The sequence below is a fragment of the Bombyx mori genome, chromosome 23 (assembly GCF_030269925.1).
Source record: "Bombyx mori chromosome 23, ASM3026992v2".
NCBI classification, from domain to species: domain Eukaryota; kingdom Metazoa; phylum Arthropoda; class Insecta; order Lepidoptera; family Bombycidae; genus Bombyx; species Bombyx mori.
The window spans coordinates 12160823-12172824 of NC_085129.1; the positions used below are offsets into that span (position 1 = coordinate 12160823).

At 35.1% G+C, this 12002-nt stretch overlaps 1 protein-coding gene and 1 non-coding gene across 3 annotated transcripts; one reads left to right on the forward strand and one right to left on the reverse strand.

Moving 5' to 3' along the window:
• Window positions 1-4105: 4105 nt before the first annotated feature.
• On the forward strand, window positions 4106-6189 carry LOC101739705 (uncharacterized). The gene is made up of 2 exons (XR_009976279.1): window positions 4106-4323; window positions 4413-6189. It is a non-coding gene; the product is annotated as an uncharacterized LOC101739705 (transcript).
• Window positions 6190-7288: 1099 nt separating this feature from the next.
• On the reverse strand, window positions 7289-11934 carry DnaJ-16 (dnaJ homolog subfamily C member 21-like). Of its 2 annotated transcripts, none has more exons than XM_012695858.3 (7): window positions 11169-11934; window positions 10889-11033; window positions 10189-10336; window positions 9173-9387; window positions 8511-8780; window positions 8043-8411; window positions 7289-7966 (listed from the first exon to the last, which is right to left on the reverse strand). In XM_012695858.3, the coding sequence occupies exons 1-7, from the start codon at window positions 11357-11359 to the stop codon at window positions 7430-7432; spliced, it is 1875 nt and encodes a 624-aa protein (XP_012551312.1). In that variant the 5' UTR covers window positions 11360-11934; the 3' UTR covers window positions 7289-7429. The 2 variants fall into 2 exon arrangements, with proteins under 2 accessions (XP_012551312.1, NP_001266358.1); NM_001279429.1 differs by having other exon boundaries at window positions 7348-7966; window positions 8559-8780; window positions 11169-11585.
• Between the last annotated feature and the right edge of the window lie 68 nt (window positions 11935-12002).

Below are 12002 nucleotides of genomic sequence, written 5' to 3' on the forward strand. Positions count from 1 at the left end.
TTTTAATAGTTATTAATGAAATTAAAGTTTTCCTATTCTCGATCCTGCGGACCGAATGGTAAACAGTCGACTTCGCCCAAAACACGTCATTTCGGATCCTCCCGATCCACTAATGGTGTTTTTAGGTACCCCAAGCACCGGTCATCGTTCTCGTCGAATCCGTCGGTTGCGGCGAGTAAATTAACACACAGACACAGCCCACTGAGTTTCTCGCCGGATCTTCTCAGTAGGTCGCGTTTCCGATCCGGTAGTAGATTTTGCGAAGCACTGCTCTTGCTAGGGTTAGTGTTAGCAACGACGTCAGGTTTGAGCCCCGTGAGCTCATCTACTAGTTCGCTGAATCTAGACTAACCGCTCGAGGTTATTAGAATAGGCAGAAAAAACAAAAAAAAATCAATTACATAGCACTTATGGCCATTTATATCTATATAACCTACCTATTGTTGGTTACCCAAAATATTTAATCAAAATATAAATCTTAATTTAAATTAAAGAAAACTTAAGCGACGGGTATAACCACAAATATAAAGAATTTGCAGTTGAAATATAGAATAACTACAATAAAATTCTATTCCAGTGTGGAACAATAAAATTTGATGATGAATTGTTCGTCCTCCATTGTGTCGATATTTCTGTGGTCTATTTGAATTGAATTGAACTGTATTGAATTTCAAACGATTGACTTAGTTTTCAAATTAACATACGAACTGAGCCAGCATCAATTTAAACTAATACAATTAGAGCCTGCATATGAAGGTGTATTATGTTTTATCAAAATTTTAAGCTTTTGTCATTCTACTTGATTTCTTTGTAATTTTGTCATATATTTTTTTTATTGCTTAGGTGGATGGACGAGCTCACAGCCCACTTGATGTTAAGTGGTTACTGGAGCCCATAGGCATCTAATCAACGTAAATGTGCCACCCACCTCGAGATATAAGTTCTAAGGTCTCAGTATAGTTACAACGGCTACCCCACCCTTCGAACCGAAACTTACGGCGGAAATAGGCGGGGTGGTGGTACCTACCCGTGCGAACTCCCAAGAGGTCCTACCACCAGCGACTACGCAAATTATAATTTTGCGGATTTGATTTTTATTACACGATGTTATTCCTTCACCGTGGAAGTAAATCGTGAACATTTGTTGAGTACGTATTTCATTAGAAAAATTGGTACCCGCCTGCGGGATTCGAACACCGGTGCATCGCTACATACAAATGCACCGGACGTTTAAGCCTTTAGGCCATGACGGCTTCATTGAATAGATAATACTAAATCTATTTTAGGTATATGACAATATTATGCATACACAGCTACAGGCGTTTATAACGCAAATATAGTTCTTTTTACTATATAGTGCCTCCGTTATTTTCGAGAATTTAAAATCTCATTAATTCATCAAGATCTGGGGATGTACCCGAAATTATTTGGTCTATCCAGGTCAGGAGAACTCAGACAAGTATTACTAGTATTGCCCCATTGTTTTTACGAGGTAGATAAATATCACTTCACTTTATTATAGGTCTTATTATCTAACTCTTTCCTTCAGTCCTATTTAGGGTAATCTTCCACGTTGTAATACCGCAAATGTCGAATGAAGTCGTCCTGGAAAAAAAGAATAATATGTTCGGTGTATTTGGATCGAGCGATTCAACTGTATCGGGGTTCGAATTCCGCAGGCAGGTACCAATTATTCTAATGAAATACGTACTTATGAAATGTTCATGAATGACTACCACGATGAAGAAATAACATCGAGTAATAATAATCAAACTCACAAAAAATATAATTTGGATAATAATTGATGGTAGAGCTACTCATGAGCACGTATGGGTAGTTAGTTACTAACCCTCTGACTATTTCTGCGGTGAATCTGTAATGCGGTTCGATTTGAAGAGTTAGGTAGCCGTTGGACCATAAAACTGAGGCTTAGAACTCATGTTTCAAAGTGGCGGTATTTATTTTATGGATGTCTGTGAGCTCCGGTAATTTTTTAACACCGGGTAGGCCGTGAGCCGAATCAGTCAATTCTACATGAACTCGGCATCAAGCAGCGTCTATCCTTCATTGTTCAGAGTCGCATTCTCACTTTCTTCGGGCATGTGTCGCGACGGGGTGGCCACACAGTTGAGCGCCTTGTGGTGCAGGGTACGATAGATACGATAGAGGGTACAAGACCGTGAGGCAGATCACCGTTACGATGGACCGACCAAATAAAGGCAGCTCTAAACAGTCCCGTCAACCAGCGCACAAGAAGGGCCACGGTACGTAAGGAATGGCGACCACTACCCGAAATGATAACCACGACCACTCTACCAAGAGTGCAAACGACTGAGAAGAAGGTTGTGAGCTCATCCACCTATCTAAACCATACAAAGAGATAAAAAGATGGGTGCGGCTAATAGTGTCGTTTGTGTTACATTGTTGTAACAGTACGTGTTTTTTTTTCTTTTTTATGCTTGTACCTTTGAGAGGCTATTTCAGCTTCACCCTAATGTGTAGGTGAGCTCACGGGGCTCAAACCGGAGTGTTGCTAACATTGGCCCTAGCAAGAACAGTGCTTCGCAGAATGTACCTACCACCAGATCGGAAACGCGACCCACTGAGAAGATCCGGCGAGAAACTCAGTGGGCTGTGTCTATGGGTTAGTTCACTCTTCATCGTAATCGACGAGTTTGACGAGGACGGTGATCAGTGTTTGAGAGATCTAAAACGTGCAGTATATATGAGGTCTATGGGCGCTGGTAACCGCAATCAAACAATGAGGTTGTCAGCCAGAGTCAGGTAAAGAAACTGGTAAAGTATTTTAGTAGAGCTTTGTGCTATCTGACAATAAATTAATTTCGTCATTTTATGTTGTCACGAAGAAGATACTTATTAGCGGTTGAACTTCGAATGAAACAGTTTTTGTCACGTCCACTGAGCACATAACAAAAGATCGTTAAATTAAGATCTTGAACGTGAAGTTCGGTTTTATTCGTTGCGGCTACGGTCCGTAGCATTTTGGTCAAGGCTACTGCACAAGCCCGCAGTGTCCTCCAAACGCATGTTTGACTTATAAGATAGGCCTGAAACTTTGCCTGACCAACCACATAAGCGTCGACAGCATTATGCTAGTGAACGACCACTGTAATTTGAGCTTGAGTATGAATGGTATCTTATTCGGTTTTCGCGAGTCGTAGACAGATTAACATTATTTTTATGGTTTATATCATTATAGTTTTATTGTCATAGACGATACAGGCGCTTTCTATAACTACCAAAACTATATTCAAAACGTCGAAAAAAACATAAAGACAATAAAAACGCGAAATTAAACCATAAAAGTAATTTTAATTTGGTCATATTCAAGTATTAGAATATTTATAGTAAATTAATGTTAATACACTATATATATTAATAATAAAAGAAAAAAAAGTGTACATTTTCGATTCAGCTTTGGTTTCTCCAAGAAACATATGGACGAGAATTCTACTTCCTGCAAAACCCATAGAAGAAAATGGGTCACCCATTCTTACTTTGATATTAATAATTAATTGATAAATGAGACCACGATGAAAATAAATGATTGTGAATTTCGTGGCCGAAAAATTAATGAAACCATACTTTCGTAAGACATTTCATAATTCACCACCTCACCACCGACCCACTTAGTGACTCCCCTGTGTTTTCGCCCGTAATTTCGATCTCCATCCGAGACACAACGCAACTCCGAGGTTCAGGAGGCTACCACAGTCAACAATAAGGAGACTATGCCGGACGCGTCATCAATGCGACTTCTTCTGTGAAATGTAGACTCGCAGAAGTTGAGCATCGCCTTCTAGGACCCATCGCTGCTGAATAGCTAAGTCACGAAGTTCAGCGGTGATAAATTTGGTTCAATCTACATGAGATGGAGACGACGCTGTCCCTCCCAGACGGAGTACGCTTTACTAAAAAGTAATTCCATTTCATTTCATCAAACATCAAAGGTATTTTCTTATGTAGCATTATTTACGTCATTTCATTTTTATACAACAAACATTTCATTGGTTTATATTTCATTTAACCGATGACGACATTACCTTAAGATTTGGCTTTATAAGCTATATTCCCGTTGCATGTCCACAAAACGGATCAAACGAGAAAATTATAGTACTATTTGTTGTTTATTTTAAAAAGTATTATTACCGTACTTAGGTACCGTAATTGGTAATATGTTTAATATTCAAAAGTCCCCTTATTAATATTTATTTGAATGAGACATAGAGATTTAAGAATTGAATTAACTGTCAATATTTTTATTTTATTAAAATAACTAATTTTTACATTATTTCTGAAGAGGTTAAGACTTAATATATTTATGGTTTTAAATCATAAAGTTTAATCATTTTTAATTTCACCTGTAAAGTGAAATGGGTTGTATTTTACAGAGAGCATTTGAAGAAAATAATGTCCAGGCTACGATTTGGCAGATCGAACGACGGATATCGTCTCGTATCCAATGATGATAGTGGTTTCTCTGACGCTCAGTTTGAAGCACCACCACCGAAGATTCCATGGAAAGCCATAACATTAGCTGCATTTCTGTTTTTGGTCGGGACAATCCTTCTTATAGTTGGAAGCTTGATAGTGACTGGTCACATTGACACAAAATATTCAGATAGGTTGTGGCCTATGATCATTTTAGGAGGCATAATGTTTCTTCCTGGAGCTTATCACATAAGGATAGCGTACTGCGCATATAAGCAGTATCCAGGATATAGTTTTACAGACATTCCAGAATTTGATTAGCACTAGTATCTCACTGTATTTGAGATTCAAATAAGTAACATGCAACACAAATCATCTTCCTGAATAATGTAGTTAATTTCAATTGTATATATCCTTATCACTTTTTAGTGATTACTTATTATTTGTTGCTAGTTCTTTTAATTAATTCCACAAAATTTTGCTTTATAACTATAATTTTAAATTATAGTAGTAAGATTATTTAGTTACATTTATTTTTGGGCAAATTTAAATTAAATTTAATTCTCATGATGAAGTCTGTTTTAAACAGAATGCACAGTGTGACTGAGCAGAAACTGTCAAGAAAACAGTTAAATTAATATTTTTCAAATCTTATATAAAAGGTAAGAGGCATGATTTAGAATATTGTTAATGTTATTGGCAACAGTGAGTAACAAACCAAGACTGTGGTCTTGTTACAATAACTAGCAAAGGGGTTGAGCAATACATTGAAGAAATATTAGGGTTGTCACATGAATGTGGAACAGGCCTTTCTAATCAATTCTAATTAAGGCCAGACTAATTATCAGACGATCATTATGGCTAGACATTTGATTTTGAGGTTGCAGTCACAGAAAAAATCCTAATGAGCGATTAAATTGACAAGACTGCTTAATGCTTACCCTTACACTCACTTATCATTCTGCTGATCCCACAGAATGATTCCAACACTACACCAAGCTAATAATGGCAAATAAAACCGTTTTGCTTGGAATACTTGTTAGCATTATTCTCTGATGAACCCCAGTCCGACTGACATACAGACTATTGTAAAATATAAGCTTAGTGAGCTGGATGTGAGGGCATTATTATCAATTTCTCTAAGTGTGGATATTATGAAATTATGCATTTTTGTCTGTTCTGGCATTACTGTGTAGACAATATATAAATAGTTTAACTCTGAGCCGATATGGTTGCACATGGATATCAGGAATCTCATGCCACTGTTAACCATTGAATGTGCATAGCTTCATTTAATGTATGAATACCTAATACTATCAAATTATAGACATTTAAGATGCATGCTATTTATTAAATGTTCATGTTAATTTAATAATTATTTCACGATTAACCACCAAAACCAGAAGTATTTGTTTGCCATTTTTTTATTTTTGAACTATAAAATCCTTTCTATAAAATAACATGAATTTCTTAACTACTCATAATGTTTTTGTGGATAAAAGACTTCAACTTTGTGGGTTGTCAAGTGGGAGATGACATTCACTGGTGTGATGACTGGGCTATGTGAACTACATAACACTACGTGACTAGTGAGTTTGCTAATCCATCAATAAAAAATAAATCTGAAATGGAGTGTCAGATAATGAATAGTGGCTCTCCACTCTCTCTCACTCTCTTGGTGGGTATTAAAATGTATATGTATTATATATAAATAAATTGAAACCTGTTTAATAGAAATTTATATTTGTTTATTTATCCTCCACGAATTCCCTATACCATCCATGCGATTCGCGATGAAACTTTTTACAGGTGACGTTTGCACTCTAAGATTTTTTTGTCGTAGTGCCATCGCCTGATAGGTGGTGCGTGAGTAGCTTCGAGAAATTGATGTTTTCTATAAACTTATTAGTTAAAGCACATTGTTTTCAGAATGGATTTTTCGTCTATCATAATGCTGGCCACTCACATGCGCGCAAATATTCGTATATTGGACGAATGTTTGCGCGCATGTGAAGGGCCGTCAAACATTCATTCGCAAACTTAGCGGCTGTGCAAATGGGTTCGGTACTCAATTTGCGAACCCGTTTGCGCTTCCTCCTACACTTGTTTACGAATGTCTCACGAATTTCTCCTTCTTTTTAATTCGTCAATAGAACATTGAAGAGAAAAAGAGTTTTGAATTCTTTCCCAGACTTAATTAACAGCCATGCTGTTTTTATGGGATTTCTTTTGATGAAGATACACTACACAGTAGACGTCACGATCTATGAAAATAGCGAAGCGTCCGTTGCCTTCGCAATCCTCGGTGCAACTGGTCACACGAATGTATGGGAGACTACGCGAAGGATCGCGGTTCGCGCGCTTTGATGTCTGTTAAAAAACCGACACAGCTTGGAAAACCACGAATGCAGCGAAAACTTTGCATAATCATTTGCAAATGTCGTCCTACACTTGCGGGTTTGCGTATTCGTGCGAATATGAGTGACCGGTATAATGCTAATGGAAACGTTGCCATGGTAACCGTTGCTGTAAGACTCGACATGAACCAGTGACTAGGTAGGTAGGTACCGTACCTACAAATTATCGCAGTGGTTGCTGATGCCCATAGACAACAACGTGAATGCCAGCCCGCAACTTGAGCCACAAGGTTTAAATTTTAATTACGTACCTATATTGTTATCTTTACGACCCATTTAACCAAAAAATAGGCAGGGCGATAGTAATTACTCATGTACGGCATACAAGACTTACTCAAAATGTAAATTACGAAGCTTAAAATTTGTGCTATATCTAATTCGAAATACAATACATACATATTGAGAAATAAAGGAACACATGATTTAAACATAATTTTAATGATATTCATCATAGTTTCAATAAATAGGTTGAGTCATTTTACAATAATAGATTTTTTGAAAATCATATTGATTCTCAGCAGCAAATTAAACACTTTAATCCTATCTAAGTTATTGGATGTTTATCTATTAGCTCTCTTGCCTTTCTTAGATTGTGTGAAGCTAGTATGGGGTAGAGGCACAGAGTGGCCTGTAATTTTCAAATGCTCGAACAATTTATTTTTTGATGGAAAATCGGAATCACAAACTACACAACTTAAACGTGTTGTACTGGAATCTTCGGTTTCGCTGGCTTTCATACGCGCCGGTTTCCTATCAATAGGTTTTTTCGTTTTCACCGTCCTCTGTGTCTTAGGTAAAGCTGGCCTATCTCTGGGCAGTGCAGATTCACCTAAAGCATCATCTGTAGGTGTTGTGCTGGAAACCTCATAGAGATTCTCAGTAGATGTCTGTGACTGATTTCCCTTCTTAAGATTAGCTTCTTTTTTAGCTTGAATTTGGCTCTTGAGCATATTGAACTTCTTTGCTTTCCTACAGCGTGATGGGCCTTCAATTTCATTAAAACTCATTTCATCATGACTGTCATTGCCCTCGCTTTCTGGCATAGGATTGAAAGACTTCTTTTTGTTTTTTTTCTTTTTTAAACATTTGGGAAGAGGCTGCAAATAAAAAAACAAAAATTGGATTGGTATACAAATTTAGTGCTAGACTGAAATTATTTAAATATTCTCTTACCTTAACTTTACCAGAGTCATCACTTAAAGTCTCCCTAATATCATTATCTTCAATATCTGAAGTGGAATTACCGAGTGGTTCCTTTTCATCTTCAGTTAGTCCGTTTATTTTAACTGGCTCCCTTGGCCCCTCTTGAGTAGCTGGAGTCTGTTCTACATCCTCGTTTTCTTCATCATCAACATCTGATATCCCTATGTCATCATCAAGTGTCATTTTAGCAACATTTTCTTTATGTTTCTTGCTATTTTCATGGTTTTCGAATGATTTTACATTCTTAAATAATTTGTTACAAGCTGAGCAGTAAAGATTTTTCATTGAAGATTTTGATTTTGTTGGTGATTTTGCTGTTGCCTTTGAAGCTTCACTAACCTGGAAACATTTAAAGTAATTTGAATTGAGGATCATCAAAAATAGTATGCCCATTCTCTAAGAACCAAAGTTCTAGGAGTGATGATTTTAACCCTATACCTTAAATATATTATTGGATGCAGCTTCTGTAGATTTTACTGCACTTACTTCTTCAGTTTTAGAGCTTTCTTCATTGCTGCTTTCCATTCCACCCTCACTGATTGTGTCATCTGACGACAATCCAAACTCTTCAGCCAATAGAGATTCAATTTCACTAAGCTTTTTCTGATACTCATCACTTTGTAAAAATGAAGATTCCCCTTCCTTTTTCTTGGCTTCCTCAATTTCCTTTTGTCTTTGAATTATTCTTTCCCTTCTCATTTGTTCAGCCTGTAACCATTAAACTGTGATTGTATAAGTTAAATAGGATGTTTAACTTTTGTATACTGGTAAGATAAAGGTTAGCACTCCTGACTGTTGGACCAAGAGTCATGGATTTTATTGCCAAATCAGATAAACATTAGTGTGATGAACAGGTTTTGTTGCTTTTTTTCTGGATGTTTAATATCTATAAATATATATGTTATTTAAGTATACAATATATCAGTATGGTTCATTGTGATTTTCTTCTGATTATTTCTTAAATTTTTAGCTGGATATTATTTTTTAACCTTTACCAATATGCTTGTACTCTTGTAAGTAATCAGTAACACAGCAAAGGAAGTTAACTGATAACAAATTAGTTTCAAGGACCTATGATAAGACTGTCAATTCTTTTTTACCTTTCTTTTATTTTCTTCAGCCTTCTCTTGTAACAATTTGGTGTGTTCAATAACTCTTTTATCTTTCCTACGGACAAAGCAGGCAAGTCTCCTGATCTCCTCATTGCGTTCTCTACGAGCCTTTTGTCGAATTTTATTGTTTTCCTTTTCCATTAACTTTATGACCCTACGATTGTCACCCTGTTTTATTTCATATTGGTCTAACCATACATAACCTAAAATGTAAACAATACAACTTATTATAATTATTTTATTGTATGTGTAGGCTTCAAATAATCTCATTATCGTAGGTGTTAGTCAGAGTCAGTATCTTTATTATAAAATAGAACAGCCCAGTAGTTTTACACCTATTAAATTTACATTACAAAAACAATGAAACATGTAGCATTTTGCCGGGATAAAGAGTTGCTTGGGTAGCTACCAGATGAATTAAAATATTTTGGTATCATTTGGTCTAAAATGTGGCACACAGACTTGTATTTATTTTGGCAGTAATACCCAGTACTGCTGGACCCATAGTTTACCATGATATTAGGTATTCTTGATTTTAATTCATAAAATATCTTGGTGCAAAATATTATCCAAATCCATTCAGCTCTTGTTCCGGATTCATACAAAATTCAAACATAAACATTCAGAATCTTTATGTTTTTATTATTGTATTTAATAATTAATATGGTGAGTGAATTTTTCTTATCTGAAACATGTGTTTCTTGCACATATAACAGTTCTCCACTGTTAATCCTTAATTTATAGCTTGGGGCCATTCTATGTGAAGCAATTAGTGGTGTTAAATTTCTTAGTTAAAAAGTCATTCATATTTGTCACTAACCAGTATGCATAGCAATATGATGCATAATGGAATTAGAGCTTAAGTAAATTGCATTCTCTTCGGCTGTGTCACAAATGAATATGACATTTAAAATATTTTTGAAAGATTATTGAATATAGAATAAATAATGTGTGGTTAATTTTAGTTAAAAATATATTACACAAAAAGTAAATTTTAAACTCACTTTTATTAGTTGAGAATGCTGTCCAAAAAGAATAAAACTCATGTACTTGTTCATATTCTGTCGTTGAATTACCAAACTTGGGTATTTTTATTACATCCTCGGGGTCATCAAGGAAGTCAATTTCTTCTGTTGTTAATTTGGAGAAAACCTACCAAATATTTGTTCACATTGTTTAGATTCATTAAATGTATTAATATAAAATTAATTTAGGCTTATTAGAAACTGACATGTTATTTTTGAATTTAATTTTAACACAGTTTACCTTGTTTAAATAGATGTATATTAGTTTGTTATATTTAGCTATTAATATCATTAATTTTTCAACCCTAGACCTATAGTTATTTAAAAAAAATGAAACCTATTCAAATTGTGAATAATTTTATATATAGATAGTGTAGTTGTTCTATTGATACTCACTCTACAATTTGTGGGATAACATTTATTTATATTAATTAATACTTAATCAAAACATTATTGACTTGAGTTTGAATTAAAAAAAAAACCTAAAGAAATGTTGAAAACCTAAATTTAAATAATATTTTGACAGTAGACAAGGAAAATTAACACAAAAACCCGTTGTTAATTTCAAGTTCATAAACTGAAATTATCTGGAAGCAATTGTGCTTTTATTCTTTTTCAAGATTGGGTAAGGGGTTATGGGGGGTGTAGATTAAAGGTTTTTTTTGTCAATGTTACTTACTTCAGCATATACTCCATAAAATCCTTGAGGGTCATCTCCAAAGCCTTTGTAGCAGGAAGGACTGAAGTAAGGATATACATCCAAAGAGTCATCATTGTATGAACTGCCTGCCCCACGTAACAATTGTTCCCTATGGTTGTCATACCTGTAAAATAATTGTTTTCGATATTTATTTACTGAAAAGTCTAAAACTTTAATTGTGCAGAGTAGGATCTATATTACAATAGTCATGTTTAAAAAACAATGTTCTAATCGAGTAAATACGTTTTTTAGTCATTACCAAGCTCGTTCCTGAGGATCGGAGAGGACTTCGTATGCGTTTTGTACCAACTGAAATTGTTCTTTTGCTTCTTGTAAATTTTCTAAATTTTTATCTGGATGCCACTGCAGAGCCAGGCGGCGATAGGCTTTTTTTATCTCCGATGCGCTGGCTTCTTTAACTATGTTCAATATTTCGTAATGACACTTCATTTTAATTTCATTCTAGTACATCCAATTTTCAAGAAACTTTCAATTGGTGAAATTTTCTATGCCGATATTTTTCTATTTTATCCGTCAATATAGACGTTGCGCTGTAATTTACAGCAGACTTTTAAAGAGGAACAGTACGAATTACGACAACAGCCACCTTTTATATATACAATCAACACATAGTATTTAATATCGTTCTATTTTGAAGATTTTTAAAGAAAATTAAATGACGTCCATGCTTCTTTGCAAATTTACTTTTTAACATTAAATGAAGCGTGTTGCCAGCTTGGAACTGCATAGATTATTACAATGCTTGGCTGTCAGTCATGTCGCTTGTCAGCTAATAATAAGACTCGAGACCAGTAACTACAACTTTACCGCAATTACGGTAGACACCGTAATTTTGCTCGATTTACTACTTATCGTACCATATGTGAAACGGTATCAAAAACTACAGTTATTTTCGATTTTGTAATTTTACCAATGAACCAAAAACCAATTTATAAAATTATATTTACCAATGAAAAAAAATAAAATTACACTTTGTTTGTCATTATTGTTTTTTAGATAAGGTAACATTGATATTAATATGACAACACTATTAATAAGCGAATCCCCGCACTCATTTCACGGTTCATCCGTT

Coding starts and splice junctions, on each gene's coding strand:
- DnaJ-16 (XM_012695858.3), bottom strand. CDS start 11,359: ATGAAGTGTCATTACGAAATATTGAACATAGTTAAAGAAGCCAGCGCA. Junction 10,337..10,888: donor TTTATGGAGTATATGCTGAA/GTAAGTAACATT, acceptor AATATTTGGTAG/GTTTTCTCCAAATTAACAAC. Junction 9,388..10,188: donor AGCATTCTCAACTAATAAAA/GTGAGTTTAAAA, acceptor TTTACATTTTAG/GTTATGTATGGTTAGACCAA.